This window comes from Mus musculus, chromosome 5 (assembly GCF_000001635.26).
Source record: "Mus musculus strain C57BL/6J chromosome 5, GRCm38.p6 C57BL/6J".
Classification (NCBI taxonomy): domain Eukaryota; kingdom Metazoa; phylum Chordata; class Mammalia; order Rodentia; family Muridae; genus Mus; species Mus musculus.
The window spans coordinates 136,953,037-136,975,848 of NC_000071.6; the positions used below are offsets into that span (position 1 = coordinate 136,953,037).

At 50.8% G+C, this 22,812-nt stretch overlaps 2 protein-coding genes across 4 annotated transcripts; both read left to right on the forward strand.

Moving 5' to 3' along the window:
• The first annotated feature begins 238 nt into the window (after positions 1-238).
• Positions 239-13,198, forward strand: Fis1 (fission, mitochondrial 1). 3 transcript variants are annotated; one of them, NM_001163243.1, is made up of 5 exons: positions 239-554; positions 9,963-10,095; positions 12,057-12,133; positions 12,529-12,634; positions 12,881-13,198. In NM_001163243.1, the coding sequence occupies exons 1-5, from the start codon at positions 531-533 to the stop codon at positions 12,976-12,978; spliced, it is 438 nt and encodes a 145-aa protein (NP_001156715.1). In that variant the 5' UTR covers positions 239-530; the 3' UTR covers positions 12,979-13,198. The 3 variants fall into 3 exon arrangements, with proteins under 3 accessions (NP_001156715.1, NP_001334433.1, NP_079838.1); NM_025562.3 differs by lacking the exon at positions 239-554 and adding an exon at positions 9,041-9,192; NM_001347504.1 differs by lacking the exon at positions 9,963-10,095.
• Positions 13,199-14,832: 1,634 nt separating this feature from the next.
• On the forward strand, positions 14,833-22,809 carry Cldn15 (claudin 15). The gene is made up of 5 exons (NM_021719.4): positions 14,833-15,287; positions 19,284-19,448; positions 21,405-21,486; positions 21,574-21,690; positions 21,778-22,809. The coding sequence occupies exons 1-5, from the start codon at positions 15,071-15,073 to the stop codon at positions 21,878-21,880; spliced, it is 684 nt and encodes a 227-aa protein (NP_068365.1). The 5' UTR covers positions 14,833-15,070; the 3' UTR covers positions 21,881-22,809.
• Positions 22,810-22,812: the final 3 nt, after the last annotated feature.

Consider the following 22,812-nt stretch of genomic DNA (forward strand, 5'->3'; position numbering starts at 1 on the left):
CACCCGGTAGCGCCCTGCCCTCCTAGTGTCGCCCCGCCCCTTGGGGAGCAGCGCGCGTTCACTGGCCAGTGAGGTCCTCTCGCTCCGCCCTTGGTCTCGCTCGGCCCCGCCTCCCTTTGGACAGCTCCTGCTGCGCAGACTCTGCTCTTCCCAATGGAGCAGCTCCGGTCCTCCAGAGCACCGAGCCGACTTCCTAGAGACGTCCCCAAGGAGGCACCACCCGGAAGTTCAGGCTTCCCAGAGGGACCCTAGCGTGCTTTCTGTAACGCCTGCCGTTACTCCTTCTACCCCGAGGCTGTCCTAAGAGGGCTCTCCTTTGTCAGAAAAGATGAATGAAGCATAGTAGCTGTAGCATGAAGGGTTACAGTGTTGCGTGTTAAGGGATGAACCCCCAAAGTGCCTGTAGAAAACAGCTCTGGGCCTAATGTCCTGGCTGCGGTGCAGGATGAAAGACTCCGGTTGATAGACCGCTACGGAGAAAAACCAAAGAAGGCTGTCATGAGAACATCCTCGGGTGCAGGGGTCCATGGATGCCCAGAGACGAAGCTGCAAGGGTAAGTGGGGTCGATCCTCAGGGTTGCAGTTTTCAAACACTATCTTGTGTAGCTTTGATTTTTTTTTTTTTTTTTTTTTTTTTTTTTTTTTTTTTTTTTTGAGACAAGATCTTGCCTTGTAGCGTAGGCCAGCCTGGAACTCACGAGTCCCCCTGCCTCAGGTTCCCAAGTGCTAGGGTCATAGCCATGCATCACCACTACTCTGTTTTTACTGAAAACATCAGCGCTCTGATTGTGGCCATGAAACGGAGCTGGTGCCAGACTGGGTTGGGTTGGACTGTGTTGATGGGCTGGAAGCAGGAACTGGCTGATTATGTAATATGTATTCATTAGCAGTTCAGGCTCTTTCACAACGGTATACCCTCCGTGAGAACAAGAGTTCTGTTCTATCTAGCACCGAGAAGAATTCTTGGTGTGTTATAGCTGCTTAATAGGGTGTGAGAGGAACATCTTTTTATTTTTTATTTTATTTTATTTTATTTTTATTTTTCGAGATATGGTTTCTCTGTAGCCCTGGCTGTCCTGGAACTCACTTTGTAGACCAGGCTGGCCTCGAACTCAGAGATCCGCCTGCCTCTGCCTCCCAAGTGCATTAAAGGCCTTCGCCACCACGCCGGGCTTTGATAGAACATCTTAACTCCCCGCCTAGCCAGGGCAACTGAGAAGTAGAGGGGAGGTGACTGAAGGTTGGAAACCACCAAAAATGGAGTCCTGGTCAGGAGGATTTGCAGAGCACTCCTGCGAGCTAACCACTGACTTCAGGCTGCGTGGGCTCAAGGGAGGGGCTCGGGGCCCAGACCAGCTAAGTTTAGTTTCACGGCCCATCACCATCCACATGCATCCTGGAGCTGGGAAGTGTTTTCTTTTGCCTTGAATAGTCCCATCTACAGGCCCAAACCAATATGCATAGCGTGATTAATAAAACCATTCCCGCTGGCTTCCCTCTCAGATGATGCAAAAGTGAATATCTTCATGCCTTTCTTTTCCTTTTCTTCCCCTTTCATTGACCATTTCCTCAAAGAGTTTATTACTTAGCCAAACTGTACTGTGACTTCCTCTGTATTATATTAGAACTTTCCAGAAAGTTGATAATGAAGCTGGGCGTGCTAATCCATTCCCATAAATCCAAAGTTGGGAAGTCGAGGCAGTAGAAACAGGAACTTTTTAAAGCTGACCTGGGCCGTTGGGACCCTGCCACCCATACATGGGGAAATGTGTCCCTTCATAAAGACTCCTGACATAAAGTCAAGCGTGGCAATCTAAGCTTAGATCCCCAGCCAGCACTCACCTAAAAGCCAGGTTCGACTGTGCCCATCTGTAATCCACGTGCAGGAGGGAGGAGAAGAGAGGCCTGTCATTGGATGTCATTTTCTGGACTCCACATGCACATGCAGATACACACACATACACACAAACACTAATAGTGATAGTTTTTAAAAAGTTAATAATGGGATGGAGAGTTGGCTCATAAGCTAAGCGCACTTGTTGCTCTTGCAGAAAACCCAAGTTAGATTCCCAGCAACAACACGCTAGTTCACAACCATCTATAATTCTACTTCCAAGGGATCCAGAACTCCCTTCTGGCCTCCGAGGATACCACACGTATGGCACATATATATGTTTGCAGGCAAAACACTCATACACTGGAAATGAAAAATAATTGTTTTTAAAGTTAGTAATAACAATCTAGTAACAATTCAAGTAGTTAGGACTTGAATGTCTACTACTCTTAGGCACTGATCTGGGCTCAGAAAGAGGTCCTGCCCTCACAGACCTCCCAGTCTAAGTCAGGAGGCCAGGAGTAACCCCATCGTTGTTTAACACAAGTGGCACACTGAAAACCAGCACAGAGCAAACAGTGCCCCTAATGTGAGGATGACATCAGATTTATAGCTCCCATAGGGCTGGAGATAATGGCGTGTGGAGTGACTTTACTACTGAATTACCTTAAAGAGTAGTCCCTGGGGACTGCATTGCCTTTTGGGGTTTAGAGTTAACCTGCAGTGTTCCTTCCCCTCCCCTACTGATCAAGGTGAAGTTAGTGGAAGTGAAGAAGTAATTACAAACTTAAGGACTGGCAAGATGGCTCAGCCAGCCGTGTGCTGGTTAGCTCTTTGACATCTTGACACAAGCAAGCCAGGGTCATCTGTTAACGGGGAACTTGAAGTGAGAGGATGGCTCCATCAGATTGGCCTGCCAGCAAGTCTGGAGGACATTTTCCTGATTTGTTTGATGTGGGAGGCCCTGCCCACTGTGGGCGGTGCCAGCAAGCAGGTTGAGCAAGCCCGGAGGAGCAAGCCAGTAAGCAACATTTCCCATAGCTTCTGTTTTCAGGTCCTGCCTCCAGGTTCCTTCCCTGGTTTCCCTTGGTTATAGACAATGTTGCCAAAAGACTCTTTCCTCCCTAAATTGCTAACTAAGATAACTAGGGTGAAGGTACTTGCCACCAAGCCTGATGACTTGAGTTTGACCACCACATGGTGGGAGGAGAGGACCTGCTCATCTCGGAGCAGCCAGATCTTGGGGTACAGAATTTAGCATTGAGTACAGAGCAGCACCAGACCAACCCACTACATTCCCCACTTTCTATCTAAATAAAAAGGCTCTTTCTCTTATAATAATAAACATACAGAAGGAACAATCATGAAACAATTATGAAAACTATTAAATGAGAGTTACATTCAAAAAGTCCAGTCTTTTAGTATTTGGCAGTGTTTAGATAAAATATTTTATTGTGTACCCTATCTTGATAAGTTCAGATTTCTCTATCTAAATCATTTTTTCATTACCATCTTAAGCATTTTAAGTTCTCTAATTTCATAACTTAGAGTTAGCAACCTTAAGACATCCATTTATAATTTCCCCTAATCTTCATAATTTGTGTGTATCACATCCTGAAAAACATCTCCTTAGATCTTAAAACGCTTTCGAGATCCTTTCTAGTTTAACTGTGAGACTATAGCTATCTAGTGTTCAATTCCATCAGAGCCCTGAGAAGGGATAAACATTACCTGAGCATGCAGGAAATGCAGAGCAGCAGCTTCCAAGAGTACAGCAATGGCGGACAGCCGACTCAGGCTCCGAGCCACGTAACCCTCTTGTCTCTTCATGTCTGAAGTAACAGTAAGAGCCTGGTGTAGAAGTGAAGGCGGCTGTGGTTCAAAGCCAATAGAAAAGGAGGTGTAGGCTGCTGGGCGTGTAGCTCGTCGGTAGAGCATTCACTTGGCATGTGTGAAATCCTGAGTTCACTCCTCAGCACCACGGAAAGCAGGAATGATGCTACCACACCTGCAGTCCTAGTACCCGAGAGGCAGAGGCAGGTAGATCAGGAACTCAAGGCCAGCCTGAGCTAGAGACTGGGAAGGAAGAGGAGGGAGGGGGAAAAGGAAGAGAAAAAGAACCTTCTTGGAGTAAAAACCCCAGCTCTAGGGTTGGAAAGATGCCCAGCAGGAAAAGAGCTTACTGACCAGGTCTGGTGTCTGAGTGTGATATGTCCCTCCATCGCCACTGTAAACCTGGAGGAGAGAACCAACCTCGCAGAATTGTCCTCTGGCTTCCATCCTTGTCTTGTAGCCTTGACATACACGTTAGACACACATGTGAGAATAGTAATTTAACCAAAATGGATGATAATGGGCTGGGTTTTAAAATGATAACCATCACAAACTGTTAAACCCAATAATATTAAAAATAAAAGCAAAATTCTCTGTGACATTGGACAGGTGACAGAACTGTCTAGAACCTGTTTCTTTGTGGCTCAAAAGGCCTGTCTACACCAAAGAGGCATTGAATAGGTAGGTGCTCATTGCGTCCCAAGGCAAAAAACCTGTTTGTCAACCTGGTCTCCTCTCACACAATTTCACCAGCTCTCTGCTGGTCACATTTCCTGAAGTCCTTGTTTGATTTTGTTCAGTGCTGTGGGTGGAACTCAACATATGCTAGGCAAGTGATCTATCAGGAGCCACACCCCCAGCCCCTCCCAGGGGGATTCTGGCAGGGGCTCTATAACCAAGTTTTATCCTCAGCCTTTTGTTTATTTGTTTGTTTGTTTGTTTTTGAGGTAAGGTCTTTCCATGTAATTCTAGCTGGCCTAGAACTCACTGTGTAGACCAGGCTACCCTTGAGCTTGTCCTCCTGCCTCTGCCTCTTGAGTGCAGAAATTAAAGACATGTACATACACCCAGCTTTAGTTTTGTTTTGTTTTTTAAATATTTTATTTAGAAAGCAGGAGAAATGGCTCCACGGTTAGGAACACTTGTTGCTCTTACAAAGGGTCTGGGTTTAGTTCACGTCACCCACGAGGTGGCTTGTAACCATCTGTAACTCCAGCCTCAGGGGATCTGATCCCCTCTTCTGAGTTTTGAAGGCACTCAGGCATGTACATGCTGCACATATATACATGCACATAAAACATACGTGTAAAATAAAGCGAGTTATTTTATTTTTCTTACATGTATGCATGCGTGTCTGTATGTATCTGTGTGCTCATGAGTGCAGGTGCCCTTGGAGACCAGAAGAGTATGTCATATCCCCTGGAACAAAATTTAAGTCTTCTGCAAGAGAATTAAGTTCTCTTAACCATTGAACCATCTCCCTCCTCCCTCTCCCTCTCCCTCTCCCTCTCCCTCTCCCTCTCCCTCTCCCTCTCCCTCTCCCTCTCCCTCTCCCTCTCCCTCTCCCTCTCCCTCTCCCTCTCCCTCTCCCTCTCCCTCTCCCTCCTCCCTCCTCCCTCCTCCCTCCTCCCTCCTCCCTCTCCCTCTCCCTCTCCCTCTCCCTCTCCCTCTCCCTCTCCCTCTCCCTCTCCCTCTCCCTCTCCCTCTCCCTCCCCAGACACGCACACCTTTTATTCTATATTTTGAGGTGTGAGCTCATTCAAGCTCTCTTGGCCTTGAATTCCCTCATTAACTGGGGGTGTGCCTTGAACTGGCGATCCTCTTCCCTGCTCCTGAATAGCAGGATTTGGGGCCCTTGAACAGCACAGCCAGTGCGCCCGGGCCCCTGTCTGCCTGCAGTCCTCTGCCGTTTACCTGTGCTGCCCCTTCCTTCTGTGGCAGGACTCTGCTCTCTGTGAGAGCGTCACTGAGTCCCTGCACATCTTCCTTGTCCTCAGTCCCTTCCTTGTTACGTTTCGTGTGCTCTCAACTCTCCAGATTATGTCATGGGTTTCGTTTTCCTTTGCAGTGGGCCCCATCCCCTGCATGCACATTTGTTGGTCTGTTGTGGAGGGTTGACATGCAACAGTCTGAGTGCAGAGATGCGAGGACAGCATGGGGAAAGTTGTCTCTTTCCACCATATGGGTCCTGGGGACCAAACTCAGGTCATCAGGTTTGACAGCAAGCATCTGTACTGACTGAGCCATCTTTCTGTGCTAGTGACCAAACAAACCCAGGACACATGCTTACTAGACAGCACTCTGCCCTCTGAGTCCCAGCCCCAGCCCCCATCATCTAAATGAGAAAATTACTTCTCCCCAAACATCTACCCACACCTGAGTTCTCTAGCTCCCAGGTGATGCTCCACTCTGTGAACCCTGTTTTGTGGGTGGAGGGAGGTGTCTGTCCTCCAGTTCAGTGCTGACACTCACGTGAGCTGGCATCTGAACCCACAAGTTAGAGAGCCTGCTTCAGACTGCCCTCACAAGCCCAGGTTGCCCCTGGTACTTCTGGGTGGCTGGGTTCACATTGAGAGCTTCTGGATGGAGAAAGAGCTATAACAGCTGGGCATTCAAGGAAGCACTCGTCACCCCTGGTTTCTTAGGAAAAGACCAGGTGCATGGGCTGTATGGGGACAGAGTAATTCATGCACGGTTTTCATGATTCTTCCACGTGACTGCTGGCACAGCAGCTCTGAATTCCACAGTTGAGAGCCGTTTATGGGAGGCTTCACTTGATTAATTATTGACTCTCTCCAGCCCTCTCCCTTCCCTAGTGAAGGAGGGGTGGGTTAGACACAAAGTTCCAAGCTTTTCATCTGGACTGGATTCTCCTGTGACCAGCCTCCATCCTGAAAACCACCCAGGGCCCAGTTAGTGAGAATTAAGTCGCTCCCATTCCTCAGGAAGATGCAAGGCATTCAGAACTACAGCGCCCCTGCGACCTCCGTCAGGGATCCTAACTGGGTGTGGTAGCTCACACCTTTAATTCCAGCATTTGGAGGCAGAAGCAGTTGATTTGTATGAGTTTAAAGTTATTCTGAGCCACAGAGGCCATTTCAGCCAGGGCTACATAGTGAAAACCCCGTGTTAAAAAAACCAAAACCGGGCTGGTGAGATGGCTCAGCGGGTAAGAGCACCCAATTGCTCTTCCGAAGGTCTGGAGTTCAAATCCCAGCAACCACATGGTGGCTCACAACCATCTGTAACGAGATCTGACTCCCTCTTCTGGAGTGTCTGAAGACACGTACAGTGTACTTACATATAATAAATAAATTAAAAATTAAAAAAAAAAAAAACAGGGATCCTGGGGACCGTGGGTCAGAGGCCAAATTTTATATATCTGTCACTTTGCCACAATGTTTGCGGTTTTGTTTGCTTTTCATTTTTAAAAAGATCTACTTTGTATGTACAAATGTATGTGCTTCTGTGTACATGTCAGGTGCCCACAGAGGCCAAAGGCACCCGATCCCCAACACTGGAGTTCTGGGAGGTGGTGAACCACCTGACAGAACTGGGAACTGAGCCCAGGGCTTCTGGAAGGGCAAACAAACAAACAAGCAAAGAGTTGCCAGGATCATGATGTCTCTCCGTGGTAATAGAAACCCTAAAACACCATGTCAGGTAGCTCATGACTACCTGTAACTCCAGCTCCAGGGCGGGGGTGGGGTGGGGTGGGGGGATCCAACACGCTCTTCTGAGGTCTAAGGTGTATCATCTTAAGGGATCAGGGTTTTTGTTGGTTCATTTGTTTGTTTATTTATTTTTAAAGATTTGTTTATTTATTTTATGCATGTAAGTATAAGTATACTGTCACTGTCTTCAGACTCACCAGAAGAGGGCATCGGATCCCATTACAGATGGTTGTGAGCCACCATGTGGTTGCTGGGAATTGAACTCAGGACCCCTGTAAGAGCAGTCAATGCTCTTAACCGCTGAGCCATCTCTCCAGCCCAAAATACAGCATCTTATGTGCTATTTGTAGGGGGAGAATGGCCCAAAGTAGCTAAATTAGACAACGTTGGCAACGAGAACACAGGATACCTCAGACATACACGTCTATCTAAGGACGAATAGCCATAGGCCAGGAAGAGAGTAGGATCCCGACAAACTGCAACCCTCACTCCTGTGAGGCCCAGGCCCCAGCCTCAGACCTTGCCAAGTCTGCCTGTGGACAGTGACACAGAGCTGACATTCCTTTTGCCCTTTCACCCAGGCCTCTGAGAAAGCCTTGGATTGTCTGGCTCCCAAGAAGAGTTCCTACCCCAGGCTGGACTCCAACTTGCTAAGCCAAGGATGATCTTAAACTTCCTCCTCTTCCTGCCTCCACCTCCCAAGCGCTAGGATGAAAGCCTGCATGACCATTCCCCCTCCCCACATTAGATGCATAAGGATAGGAGTTTTCTTTTTCTCAGTGCCAATCCCTGTACTTAAATAGTGACCGACACTTAGGAAATGCTCAATCAAAAATGAATGAATCAACCAATAAGCAACGGCAGGGCTAGAAGATAGATGTTCTGAATAGCAAAGACGGCAGGCACATGCAGAGTGCCTGTGATTACTGGAGGTTTCAGAATCATAGGGCAAGGGACAGCGAGTGTGCTGGCTAGTCCTCTGTCAGCTTGACACCCAAACTAGAGCTCTCTCAAAGGAGGGCCCCTCAATTGAGAAAAATGCCTCCATGAGATCTGGCTCCAAGGCATTTACATAACTGGGGGAGGACCCAGTCCATTGTGGGTGGTACCATCCCTGGGCTAATGGTCCTGGGTTCTATAAGAGAGCAGGCTGAGCTGGGTGGTGGTGTGTGCCTTTAATCCCAGCAATCAGGAGGCAGAGGCAGGCGGATCATGTGACCCAAGTTTTCCCCTTATAGCTGGAACCCAGGCAGTTGTGAGCTATGTGGGGTCTGGCAACAGAACATGAGAGCCATCCATGGGCCTTTAACCCTGGACTGTGTTTCCTGGGTTTTCTTCAGAATCCTATTAAGAATGGCTGTCCACTATGGTCATGTGACCCAAGTTTTCGGAGGGGGGAGGTGGGGGAGTGCGTGGAGCATGGAGAGGGTATAGCTACCAATTCCTCTTGCTTTATGAGAGACTGAGCATCTCTTTGTGAGAGACTACACTGAGACCCTCCGGCCCCTGGTACTCATTAGGATTTTATTGCAAACATTGAAGATAATCCAGGGTCCTAGAGTGAGGGGTTCTTACACTGGTTCCTAGGATAATGTGATGCAGGGAGGATCTAGGACATCAGGGGAGTCCAAAGAGAGCAAAGTATCCCAGCGTAGGCACTAGTGCCCCCGCCCGCCCCAAGGCAAAGGAGGAAGGGGCGGGGCCTCCACAGGTCGATGCCGGAAGTGCCTCTCCGCCCCTGCTACTGGACCATGGAGACTGTGGCCCAGTAGAGACCTTAGTGTGAGGCTTTCAGGGGCGGCGGCCATGGAGGCCGTGCTGAACGAGCTGGTGTCTGTGGAGGATCTGAAGGTAAGGTCTGGGACGGAGGAAGGAGAAGGGCAGAATTGGAAAGGGCAGTTCCTGAGGAGAGCTGACTGAGGCTAACCAGTGCCGGTTTCGTCTTTCTTGGCAAGCTGAACTACGGCTCCCAGCAGCCTCTGCGGCATCCTGCTTCTTGTGGGAATCGGCTTCGTGTCCCTAGGCCTGACGGGAATTGTAGCTTCCCGGGTTTCAGCAACTCAGACCTAGGCCTGGGGTCTTAGTGTGATGCAGAGCTGGGAATTTGGGGTACTCGTGTGCAGGGATGGAGTAGTATAGTCACTGGTGTAAATTTTCGCTAGTGTTTAGTTCCTCACGGTGCTATTTTCACCGCATCCTTGTAGCTGTGTTTTCTTTCCTCTCCTAGAATTAAAGTAAGGCAGATCCAGGCCCAAAAGAGTAGGGTGGGACGGGACCAGCGGCCTCAAGGGAAAGGCCATGTAGGAGGTCGTTTAGCTCTGGGACAGTATGTTTACTCTTCAGACACTTGGGGTCAGCTGGTTTGGGAGCAGTGCCTCCAGCTGCCACCAGGTGGCATCTCCTCTTGGTACCACTAGGGGCTGGGTTCACGGACCTTCCGAAGGGGAGGACACAGCATGGGACCCAGGGGTGGAGATGACAGAAGCTTCGGGGTACCAAGATCTACAAGGGAAAGGCGGCAGGGAGGAAAATATGATCTAACTGGGATTCAGACATCAAGTTAGCTGGAGAATGATTGCTGCTCTTTGTTGCTAAATGGTCACTCTTCTCTCTAATGACAGAATTTTGAAAGGAAATTTCAGTCTGAGCAGGCAGCTGGTTCTGTGTCCAAGAGCACGCAATTTGAATATGCCTGGTGCCTGGTTCGAAGCAAATACAATGAGGACATCCGCAGAGGCATCGTGCTGCTGGAGGGTAAGGCGCTGGGCCCCACTTTCCAGCCGCCAGCCAGCCTGACCTCTACTGTGCTTGACCTCACCCCTCCAGGACCCTTTCCAACACAGAACCCTCACCTTACAGCACATTTGTCATTCAGTAACCACCAGTAACTTCACTTGGAGAAAGGGCTAGATTGATTCTCTACGTCCCCAGCATCTGAACAGTCATTCAGATGGAAAATGCTGTAGGAAAAAATGCTCTCAGGCTGGGGAGACTCAGTGCATCCTGTCCAGGCATGAAGACCTGGGTTCAAATCCCCAGCACCCACAGCAGCAGCTGAGTGTGGCCATCCGAGTCTGTATAGAGAGTAAGCTGGAATCAGCTAGAGATGGCTTGTTGCCATCTTAGCCCAGGTTCAGTTGGAGACCCTTTCTTTAGGGGATGCTGTGGAGTGTGAAAGCACTGGCCGTCCTCTGACCTCCATGCTTCCATGTGCACACACACAGTGTACACAAAACACTTCTGGTATAGTTACTAATTGCCGTTAATATAGTGTTTACGTTGTATTGGATAACAGTCATTTGGAAAATTCTAGAGATTTAGAATATCTGAGGGGCTAGTGGTATCAAGGCTGTGTGACCCCAGCACTACAAAGGTGAAGACACAGGAACATAGTTCAGTAGTCGAACATTGACTGTGGAGATAGAGGCAGGAAGGTCAGAAGTTCAAGGCCAGAGTCAGCACATCCTGACCAAATTTGAGGTCAGCCTGGGCTACATGAGCTCCCTGACTCAAAGAACACTGCATCTTTGGGGACTATAGGTGCATTCTATGCAAACACCGTTTAATTTTATAGACGGGCCTGCCGTCTGTGCACTTTGAAGTCTGGGGGCTGTGTTGGCATAGTCCCAGAGGCTGTCAAGGGACGACGCTGGGAACAGAAGACTGCTGTATCATTAGTCAGTTGACTTTGACACAGGACCTCTAACCTGTGCGTCCTGCTTCAGCTACCTCAGTGCTGCGAGTTCAGGGGTGCCGCCAGCTCTGGGGTCTCTAAAAGCAAATACTGTCCCCCTACTTTGATCAGTTTGGACTTTTAGGTTTCTTTTACAGTAGAGCACAGCAGTGGGAGTGGTGTCAGCATTTGAGTCCTGTTTGGAGACACAGTGCAGACCCTGAGGAGACTGTAGCACTGCACAGCTATTTAGTGCCGAAGTGGTGGCTGCCGCACCACGGAACTCCAGCGCTAGAGAGGCTGGGGCAGCCTGATGGGGAGTTTGAAACAAGCCCGGGCGGCATAGTGAGTGCCTATCTTAATACCGTCCTACGGGGATACACACACACAGAATGAAATGAAAAACAAGTCAGACAAGGGTCACTCAGGGAAGATGAGTTATAGGAAAGGGGGGCAGGTTGTGGGCCTAGAGTGGTGATTCACACCTTTAATCCCAGTAGTAGGAGGAGTAGCAGAAGTAGGAGGATCTCTGAGTTTGAGGCCAGCCTGGTCTATAGAGTGGGTTGTAGGACAGCCAGGGCTACACAGAGAAACCCTGTTTCAAAAACAAAACAAAAGCTCAGTCTACGGAGTGCATGTTTGCTGTGTATGAAGCCCTGCTTCAATTCCATTCCCAGCACTGCATAATAAGCCAGCCGTATCCCAGACCATTCAGGAGGTGGCAGGAGGAGCACAAGTTCGGGCATTCTCAGCAAGATGAGTGTCAGGCGGGAGGTGACCTTGCAGTAGGACCCATGGCTGCCAGTGGGAATGCACCCATCCATACAGACTGCGGGGCTGGCTCCTGGTCTCCACCACAGGTGTTTGACAGGCTTACGGCTGTCTCGGGGCTGTAACTGGGAAGCTGCAGGTGATAGAAACTGGTAATGGAGGTCCAGGACCATGACCCTCCCAGGATCCTAGAGCAAGTCAGCGTAGCAGGACCCATGGAACACAGTGTTAGAAGGAGACTCCATCTTTCTCTTCTCCCTTCCCCCTCCAGAGCTGTTGCCCAAAGGGAGCAAAGAGGAACAGCGGGACTATGTCTTCTACCTGGCCGTGGGCAACTACCGGCTCAAGGTAAGGCTGCGGAGCCCTTTCTGACCCACGTTCCTCCTGAGTGCCCAGGTGGAGAGTCCTGGCCCTCAGAAAGCCAGCAAAGGGCAGCAGGCTGGGGTGATGGGGACTGTGTGGGTTAGACTCTGAGAGGGAAGGTGAGAGAGTATCGGGGTGTGGGGACCACACTGACGTCAGGTTGGGGTGCAGCCCCGTGCCTGGAGCTGTTATCTCTGCTAGCTTATCACCCCCCCACAGCTGGGCTGTTTGTGAACTCTACTCTGTGGGGTGGGGCTGCAACGGGTGGAGGAGGAGGAAGGATGAGCTGGGCCAGGGAAGGACACCCCTGGGTGGGGGGGCTCAGGGGGACGCATCCCGAGGAACGTGTCGTGTGAGGTGTGCCTTTCCTCTGATTGCAGGAATATGAAAAGGCTCTAAAGTATGTGCGAGGGCTGTTGCAGACTGAGCCCCAGAACAACCAGGCCAAGGAGCTGGAACGCCTGATTGATAAGGCCATGAAGAAAGGTGACAGGCCTCTTGTTGGCTGTTCTTCCTCCTCCCCAGCGGGGCCCTTGGGAACACACACACACACACACACACACACACACACACACACAGAGTCCCTCATCAGACCTACCCTCCAAGGTCTCTGTAGCCCCAGAGTTCCAACCCGCAGACTCTGGGTACAGGTGCCCCGCTTCTGTGGAGGGGAGTGTGGTCAGGAGCCTGGGGCGGGACTGGTCTGCTCACACCTCCCTCTTCCTTTTCCAGATGGACTGGTAGGCATGGCCATCGTTGGTGGCATGGCCCTGGGCGTGGCAGGCCTGGCTGGACTCATTGGACTGGCTGTCTCCAAGTCCAAATCCTGAAGGCAGCCTCACCTGCTCTCTGCCCCGGGACGCCTAGGAGCCTGGGGGACACTGGAAGAGGGGCCTGTCCATCCTCACCATCGCCTTCCCTTTTCTCCTGCACCCCTGTAGTCTACCTCTACAGTCTCCATGACCCCCAGCCTCTTAGCCCCTGCACCTGTCGTTTAACCCTGTCATGCTTTGCAATGAGTGTAAATAAAATTGGGCCGTGGCTCGGGAAGCTCTGTGTGTGAGCGAGCATTGGCTGAGGGAGACCAGGTTCACCGGGTGCACCGCAGCCCTCTCTGCCCCACTCCAGGTTCCTCTGCCAGCATCTTAGCCCACACCCTTCCTTCCTCCCTTATCCTGAATCCACTTGGAAGGAACAAGGAACCTCGCTGGAGGACACGGCTTTTCCACCGCCCCAGAATCCTGGGAGAGAACAGTGAGCAGAGGGACAGAGCTGCGATTTATGACTCTGGTCTCCTCTGACCCACACAGCTGCCTGGGAGTTTTCCACTGCAGGGGCCTCCACTGGGCTTCCTCCAAACCCCACCCTTCCCTCCCTTTGTCTTCCTGCCCCCTCCCCTTCCTCTGCCCAATCTTTCTCCTTCAGGGGACACTGATGACGTAGGGTGAGAGAGGAAGCTGTGTGGAGATGGCAGGGACCGTGGGGGTTGTTGGGCACAGGATACCCCAGCCCCAGCCTGTGGGATGGGAGGCAGAGATCTCACAGAGCTCACCCCATGCCCCTTGTGCCAGGCTCTGCGTGGGCCTGTTTGACTTTCCTGCATTCTTGTCATTCCACAGCCCCTGGCAGGCTCGCTGGGGGGGGGGGGGGGCAAGAGGAGGTACCTGAGGGGAGCGTGGAGGAGCCTAATTCAGAGAAGGAGGGGATGGGGAGCCATGGTGGGCATAGCTCTGTCTCACATAGAAAGGGAACCTGGGGCCAACTTCACAAGCAAGACCAGGAAGCAGTCAACAAGGGAATCTATGTTCATACAGGTGCTCAGCTAGGGTGGGGTGGGGAACCCAGAGGTTTCCGCTTATCATGATTAATAGAGCTGGTGATGGTTCCTAGTAAGTGGACAGGGAGAGAGATTAACCAGAATTATGCCTTAGGCCTATGTTCAGCCCCCCACTCTGGGCCCCTGGACCCTTGGCAGGAAGATCAAACTCAGGACCGAAGAGTCAAAGGGCACCTGGAGGGGCAATTCAAGTTCAGGAAGTTTGGAGGAAAGTAGAATTCGGTGGCCTCACCTCAGCCCTGTGGCATTTAGATCCAAGCAGCCGCTGGGGCAATGGGAGTGTGCCCAGGAGCTATGATCTGTGGTCCCAACTCCCATTACAACCCAAAAGGCAATAATGTTGTGTCAACAAGGCTGAGAGCCAAAAATCCAAGCCCAGGGCCCTATGATAAAGACATCCAGGTTGGCAGGGCTGAGAGGTCTTGTCACCCCCAACTCAAACTCCATGGTCCTTGGCAATTTAGTGTCCCATCTGTAGGGTCTTCAGCGTCTTAGGTTGCTCTCAGGCTCTCTTAGTCCATCATGGAAGCCTGTGGTGGGCCTGTTAGAAGGTTTCTTCTCTAGACACTCTGGTCTTTTGGGTACCTAAAACTCTTTGTCCCTCTAATTTCATTCCCTGGCCCTGGTGACAGCTGAGTCAGAGACAGGCCACTTCCCCTGGATTCCTAATGCCTCCCTTGGGGGCTGCTCCTTGGCTGTATCCCTAAGTCTCCTAGTAAGTCCAGCCTCCCCACTCCTAGGGCGGGGAGTCTCGGGCTAGGCCGGAGGCCGGGGGAGGGGGTGGACTTTTGGCCCGTTTATTCCCTCCATCACAATCAACAGCTGCGGAGCGGAGCAGGCTTGGCTCATTCCTCTGACCTGCCAGGAAGCAGAGCCTCCCAGAGACCAGGCAGAGGCACTCAGACCTGACCTCCAGAAGACGGCAGACAAGAATCGCAGCTGGATGAGCGCTCCTTCAGCCTTCTCCCTCCTCAGTCTTCCGTGACATCCCTTTTGGGCCAAAGCCCCCGGAATTCACCTGGAGGTGCCAACTCTCCCTCTCAATCCCTGGGGCTCAAGCCCCCTTGGGGGACCTGCATCCCAGCATGTCGGTAGCTGTGGAGACCTTCGGCTTCTTCATGTCAGCCCTGGGACTGCTGATGCTGGGGTTGACCCTTTCAAACAGCTACTGGAGAGTGTCTACGGTCCATGGCAACGTCATCACCACCAACACCATCTTTGAGAACCTGTGGTACAGCTGTGCCACCGACTCCCTGGGAGTCTCCAACTGCTGGGACTTTCCGTCCATGCTGGCCCTCTCTGGTATGGGGTGAGGGAGGCTCTAGGGGACAGAGAGAGGTTGGGGAGCTAGGTGGAGTGATCCTTGAGGAAAGGGTGGAGGTAGTTGCCTTTGGGACACAAGGATTTCAGATGAAGCTCTTGGTTCTGGACAGCTACAGAAAAGGGTGCTGTATGACCCAGAATGGAACAGGTGTGAGTGTTACACACGGTTCCCTGCCCTCAAGTGTGACCCTCAGCCAGCTGAGGGGGGCTTCCAGATGTGATTTGGGTCTTTGCTAGCTCTAGGTAAAGGATGGAATGAATTTGGTGGTAGCCACCTGCAAGCTGAGAGTCGTCATGGTGCTAGTGTGCTGGTGGTCAAGGGGCTTCTCAGCAACGCAGCGTGCAGGCGCGCACGGGATGTTGACTGTATTTTAGCAGTTTGTTCTGGGAAGGGTTGGCTCAGTTGGCAGGGGTGAGACCAAGACGCCCATCTTGCTGGTTGAACGCCACCCTCAATAGCTCTCCAAACATCCACCGTCTGGGGGTCTCCCTGCTCTGCTGAAACTCCAGACAGAAGGGAGTCTACTAGGAAGTTTAGATGCATGCTGGAGAGGCCATTATGCGGCTGCACAAGTGTATTTGGGGCTCAGAGTGTTTTGTGTTGTTTGATGGTCTTAAATGACTGCAGCCTGCAGCCTACCTTGGGCCTAGCCCTTCTTTGGAGCCTTCTCCTGCCCCTTTCTTGCTCACCGCACAACACCTCCTCCCTTCCCTCCCATCATTTCCCCCAAGGGATCCCCAAACACACATAACACGTGCACCAATCCAAACCAAACAGTAGCTCCCCAAACTGATTCTGCCATGTGCGTGTCCACACCATCACCTCCCGGGCATCCACTAGACTTCCCAGTTGTCCCCACACTACAGATACAAAGAGTCGATGACCATGAACCCTCTCTGGTTGTTCCTGACACTAGATTCTGGTCTTGCTTTTCTGGGATCCCAACTGCAGGTGGTGAGTGAGTGGGTAGGGGAATCTGAGACCTGCCCAGGGTGGCAAACAGAACGTTGTGAAATGACCTCATATCTGGAAGATGCTCTGAGCTGAGATGGTGTCTAGGTGAATCTCTGGTACTCCGCTTTCCCCAGCTCTCCTGAGGTAGCCAGCAGCTAGGACTGCTGACTATGCTCCATACCCAACCTGTGGAAAAACTGAATCTATTCTGGGCCACAAACTCAGAGCAATAAGTGGCCAGAGGGGACCATGCATAGAGTCAACGCAGCGCCCGGCCAGCCTGCTGCATCCCTGGTGTGCAGAGGGCATTTTGCTGTGAGCCTGGTGTGTGTAGGGGGGTCTCACACGGGGTTGCTGCTCTTTGCCCATAAGAGAACTTGAATTTGGAGGAAAACCACATGGAGTTTGCTCGGGGTAATGGAGGGAGTTATGTTCTTTGGTTTGGTGTGTGTGTGTGTACATGCACGCACGTGCGCGCGTGTGCACACACATACACACACATTGTTTTGAGACATGGTGTTGCTATGTAGTCCAATCTCTGACCTCATGTAGCCTAGGCTAGTCCTGAACTGGAAAAGAGCCTCCTGCACCAGCCTTGCAAGTGCTGGGATTACAGGTGTGCACTACCATGCGTAGCTTTTCCTTTTACATGGACATTCCCCTTCCCTTAGCAGTCTGTGCTTTTCAGATATATTTACACCGTTAACCTCGTTTTGTCAAAGTGCAGCCACTCTGCAGAGGTAAGCAGCCTGTCTAGAGGCAGAGGAAGTGGAGAGAAGTTGTGATTTCTATTTACTGTGTGTAAGCCGTGAGCCAGTTTATTCTTCTATGGTCTACTGAGTTCCAAGAGGGATCGCCCTGCCCCCTTTGCACCCAATATTAGAGACTAAAGTCAGAACCATATATATACATATACCAGACAAGCATGATACCACTGAGCTACCCTCTGTCCCTCAGTGGAGGAGTCTAGGCCAGGGTTATACCACTAAGAACTACCCCAAGCCCTCACTGGGGAATTGCAAGCAAAAAGCTCTACCTCTGAGCTACAGTGCCAACCTTCTTTTTATATTCCATTTTGAGACAATATTGCTGAGCTGCCCGGGCTGGCCTTGAACATGCAGCCCTCTTGCCTCAACCTCTTCAGTGCTGTGGTGATTTCAGGCATAACTCACCAAGCCAGGCCTAACAACCAGTTAATGACTTCACACCTGTGCAGTCTCTATTCTATTCAACCACTCTCTGGATCCACATACCCATAGGCCCTTCAGTCATCTTTCCTTTGTCCATTAGCGTTCTCTGCACATAAAGAATTGGTGGGAGGGAGGGGACTATGGGGAAAAAAAAAGAATTGGTGGGAGAACTCTCTAGAAGGTGTGGCTGGGAGTCATAACGTCCTCTCAGAGACCTTTGTCCCCCCTCCCTACCTCTTAACTCCAGGCTCCTTCATCTCTTCTTGGCAGAGACCCAAGCCTTTTGCCTTCTGCACCATGCACCATGCACTATGGGCCCCACCCAGAGAAGGGGTACAAGGTTCCTGAGAGTGTTTGGCAACCATCAAAACCAGGAGGAGGAGCCAGACGCTTCCCTCAGCTTTGGGGAAAGGGAAACCAAGGCACCAAAAGATTCTGAGCTGAACTGACTGGGCTGGGTTCCTAGGCCCAGGTTTCCAACTTCCATGGTCCTCTACCCTCTGCCCTGAATCATTGCTGCCCCCTGCTGGTTACTCAGCTCCAACCCAGTGTTCAAGGTGTTGGGTATAGTAGCATAGGCCTGTAATCCCAGCAAACCAAGGCTGAGGCAGGAGGATCAAGAGTTAGCTATGTAGCATTTTTTTTTTTTTTTTGAGACAGGGTTTCTCTGTATAGCCCTGGCTGTCCTGGAACTCATTCTGTAGACCAGGCTGGCCTCGAACTCAGAAATCCGCCTGCCTCTGCCTCCCGAGTGCTGGGATTAAAGGCATGCACCACCATGCCTAGCGCTATGTAGCAAATTTGAGGCAGATAGATAAATAAATAGATAGACAGACAGACAGATGGACAGACAGGCAGAGGCAGGCAGATCTCTGAATTCGAGACCAGTTTTGTGTATCGAATTCTAGGATGGCCAGCGACTACACAGGGAAACCATGTCTTGTGGGGTAGGAGAGAGGAAGGAAGGAAGGAAGGAAGGAAGGAAGGAAGGAAGGAAGGAAGGAAGGAAGGAAGGAAGGGAGGGAGGAAGGGAGGGAGGGAGGGAGGGAGAAAAAGGAGAGTATGGGAAGAGTCATTGAGCCCTCACTTGAGTGTCTAATCACCTCTCCAAACATTTGCAGTTCTGCCTTAATTGTATGAGGCCTAATACCTCAGGGAGAGGCTAGGATGGACAGGCTGCGGAAGACTAGGGAAGAGGCTTCAATTCTGTGGCTGTGGGAGCCATCATCCATGCTGGGTGAAGACTTTCCGTTGTGGCTACTTTGGGGCTAGCCATCCTCCTGCCAGTAAGGGTTTTTCATGTTCTCTGTAAGGTGGCTCGATAAACTTGTCACCCAACGTGACATTTGGTGGTGTCCTACTTTGGTTTGTTCTTGGGACCTCCAGAGGAAGGGATAGATACTGTTTATGCTCCCCCAGGGACACATGGGTTGTATCCCCAGCATCATATAACCCAGAACTGGTGGTGTGTGCCCGTCACCCCAGCACCGTGAGGCAGAGACCAGAGGAGAAGCTTAAGGTCATGCTCAGCCACTACAACAAGTGTGGGGCCAACCTAGGCTACATGAGGCTTAGTTAGGCTGAGGATGAGAGAAGAGGGGCCAACCTAGGCTACATGAGGCTTAGTTAGGCTGAGGATGAGAGAAGAGGGGCCAACCTAGGCTACATGAGGCTTAGTTAGGCTGCGGGTGAGAGAAGAGGAGCCAAGATGGAGCAAAAGAAATAAGGAGGGAGTCTGGAATGGATCCTGAAGGGGGAGGGTCCTAGGAGTTTCAGGTGCAAGAGACCAGCAGGAAAAGGCTGATGGCTTCCCCACTGTACACTCTCCAGGGTATGTCCAGGGCTGCCGGGCTCTCATGATCACCGCCATCCTCCTGGGCTTCCTGGGCCTCTTTCTAGGCATGGTGGGACTCCGCTGCACCAACGTGGGCAACATGGATCTCTCCAAGAAGGCCAAGCTGCTGGCCATTGCAGGGACCCTCCACATACTTGCTGGTAATGGGGGACAGAGTGGACCCACGGGGTGGGGGGTATCTCAGGGCTTGTCTCACCTTCCCCTTTCAGTTGACCCCAGCCCTCTGTGCCTCAGCTCTCCCCTCTCTCCACCCTGTTTGTACCCTGCAGATCTCTAGACCACAACTCACTGTCGAAGGTAGGGTTGTCTCTGCTCCCATCTGAGCCAAAGCCCAGGCAGATCTGAGAGACTGTTTCCTTCCAGAGCTTATGACTGGCTGAGAGATCAGAGTCAGGGCATGTACACACACACACAGACAGAGTCACATAAATACACACACATATACATATAACATACACATATACACACACACGTATGCACATACATATCACACATATATACAACACAGACATATACACATACACACATATATACAACATATGTATCACACATACACACAGCATACACATGTACGTACACACATACATATACACATATACATATATACACATATACATGTACACATATACATATATACACACATATGCACATACATATCATATATATATACAACATACACATATACACACATATACACACATGCATACATATATGCATATCACACGTATACACAGCATATACACACATACACACACATCACACATACACATAACACACACATGCTCACTCATAGTAGTGATATACAGATGGCCCATTACTGCCCAGCTTACTTCATTTCTGCACACATTTCACTTCTTCATGATAAACCACGCAGGGTTGGAGAGTGAAGGCACTTTGTGGTGACCCAAGATTGATCCAGAGACCCCCATAGTAGGTGGGAAGAACCAGCCTTGGGAAGTTTTCCTTTGGCCTTCATACGAGCACCTCCACTCAGGTGGATACACCACACACTAAATAACACAGAGTGGGGGGTATTTCCATTTCCTAGCTCTGAAGGCTTGGCAAGTTCCCTTAGCCAGTTTGCTGGAGGTAAGTGACAAACCACAGGGATGTCGGAGGCAGGAAAGACTTTTTTGGACGGCTGGGCTTTCAAGATGTGGATTGTTAGCATCTGGGGGTCATGATTAGGTCATGTTCTCTGCCAGTTAAAGAATTATTAAATGGCAGGGGAAAAAGTCCCATGCTGGACAGAGAGCAGTGGAGAAATCTTGGACACAGCAAATGAATCTGCAGTAGAGGAAAAGCTTTTATTAGTGATAAGGAAATACAACCATGCGGCAGACACACAGAGAAAGACTGCAAAGCAGGGCGGGCTGGAGACGCCGAAAGTCCAGTATCTTGTCAAGGGCTGAGGTTTGGCTGTCACGGGCTGAGGCTTGGCTGTTTCTTTTTTTCAGTCTGAAGATGCTTCCTAATTTAGGGTTGGTCAGTTGGAAGGAAAGACAGGGTAGACTGATGGGCCCTCAGGTGTTGTGTAACATATCCTGATCGGGTGTTGGACTGTTGAGTCAGTCCATCAGTGCGGTGTGCTGGCAGGAGAAGAAAGTCCACAAGGCTTTTGTTTTAAGCTGCCAGGCTTTTGTCTCGGGTCCAGAAGGGAGGAAGAAGTTGGTCTTCTTTATTACCCAGCCATGGCTGTTCTCCCTGTCTCCCAGGGAATCCTTTTAAATTCTAGTCCCTCCATATGATTGAAGGCTAGTCGTGCACTCTGTGGTGGCTCGTGACTATATTCTCCAGAGGTAACAGGATCAAGGTTATGCCAGGCTACATGGTGAGTTCAAGGCCAGCCTAGGCTTCCTAAGATCTTGTCTTTAAAAAGATCCCCTGGGACTTGTGTGACCTGATGGCTGGAGTTTGACCATGTCTGAGGAAAGGAAGCATTACTCTTGGACATGACATTCCGTCCCTGCTCCTGCTCTGCCCGTCTCTCAAGCCCCTCGTAGCTCACTTGCTTGTGTATGTGTGTGTGTGTGTGTGGGGGGGGTTGTGGCGTGGGAGGGGCACATAGGACCAGATCCTCAGACCTTTTTCTCCAGGAGCCTGTGGGATGGTGGCTATCTCGTGGTACGCCGTCAACATCACTACTGACTTCTTCAACCCACTGTATGCTGGAACCAAGTAAGTGAGGAACCCACCCTTGGGGACAGCAGGTGGGTCTCAGCCCACACTCCTCTGGGCTGGCACTCACCTTTTCCACTCCTCCAGGTATGAACTGGGCCCCGCCCTCTACTTGGGCTGGAGTGCCTCCCTGCTCTCCATCCTGGGCGGCATCTGTGTCTTCTCCACCTGCTGCTGTTCCTCCAAGGAGGAACCAGCCACCAGGTGAGGGGATGAGCGGGAGGAGGGTATGGAGTGATTACCACAGCATCCTATGACCCCTGTGACCCCACCTTCCTCTTCATCCCACAGGGCTGGGCTTCCCTACAAGCCTTCTACGGTTGTGATACCCCGTGCCACCTCGGATGAGAGTGACATCAGCTTCGGTAAATATGGCAAAAACGCATACGTGTAGGAAGCTCTGGCCTGCTGGACACCATTTCTTGTCCCACTGTCTCCAGGACCTGCAGGCAGACCAGTCTCCAGTTAATAACCTCAGGACAGGCCAAATTTCCTGGCCTCACCCTGTGCCTGGAAGCCACTACCCACTCTAGGCACACCTTATCTGGCACTCAGCCTCTCCCTGGAACAGAAGCTTCAGGGGCAACTTGCCTGCTTCTTACAGCTGGACACAAGGGGACAGAGGTGTCTGCAGCATGTGACTCCATATAAATGTGTGCATGAATAAATGTATATTGTGATTGTTCAGGGGGCACCAGGGGTCATGGAGTCACAGCCACATAAGGGAGTCCTTTTCAAACCACAGACTGTCAAGTCTGCCCAATTTGGGGGCTGTCTCATCTAGTGAGATAGTGTGTCAGGGAGCTGGGGAGATGGCTCAGTGAGTTGAGTGTTTGCTACCCAAGTATGAGGACCTGAGTTCAAATCCCCAGAACCTGTGTAAATGGCAGGCCATGGATACAATCCTGCAACCCAAGTATGCTAGGTTGAGGTATTCTTGAGGCTTCCTGGCTTCCACCCTGGCTCCAGGCTCCATATGAGACGCAGTCTTAAGGGAATGAGGTGGAGCGCGATGGAGCAGGGAGCTGGAAACCCTCTTCCCACCTTCTCAGGCACACAGACTTGTACATAGACTACACACATGCACACATTCTCAACAAAAGGATTTGAAAGGGGGAGTCACTAACAACTGATCTGAGTCACCCACCTCAGGAGATTGCTAATAGCTGTGATGCTCCTGGCCTGCTGAAAGTTCCTCTCTGTTGACTCTTGACCTATTTTCTCACAGTCTCACACAGGGGCAGTTGATCTAGAACAGGCATTGGTAGGTGCATGTGTGTTTGAAGGTTTGGGGTTTAAAATAAAGATATTTTAAATGATGCAGTC

Bases quoted from the DNA above. Each gene is read 5' to 3' on its own strand.
- Fis1 (NM_025562.3), top strand. From the start codon at position 9,148: ATGGAGGCCGTGCTGAACGAGCTGGTGTCTGTGGAGGATCTGAAG. The intron at 10,096-12,056 runs GTAAGGCGCTGG...TTCCCCCTCCAG, and splicing joins AGGCATCGTGCTGCTGGAGG to AGCTGTTGCCCAAAGGGAGC. The intron at 12,134-12,528 runs GTAAGGCTGCGG...CTCTGATTGCAG, and splicing joins TGGGCAACTACCGGCTCAAG to GAATATGAAAAGGCTCTAAA.
- Cldn15 (NM_021719.4), top strand. From the start codon at position 15,071: ATGTCGGTAGCTGTGGAGACCTTCGGCTTCTTCATGTCAGCCCTGGGA. The intron at 21,487-21,573 runs GTAAGTGAGGAA...CCACTCCTCCAG, and splicing joins CCACTGTATGCTGGAACCAA to GTATGAACTGGGCCCCGCCC. The intron at 21,691-21,777 runs GTGAGGGGATGA...TTCATCCCACAG, and splicing joins AAGGAGGAACCAGCCACCAG to GGCTGGGCTTCCCTACAAGC.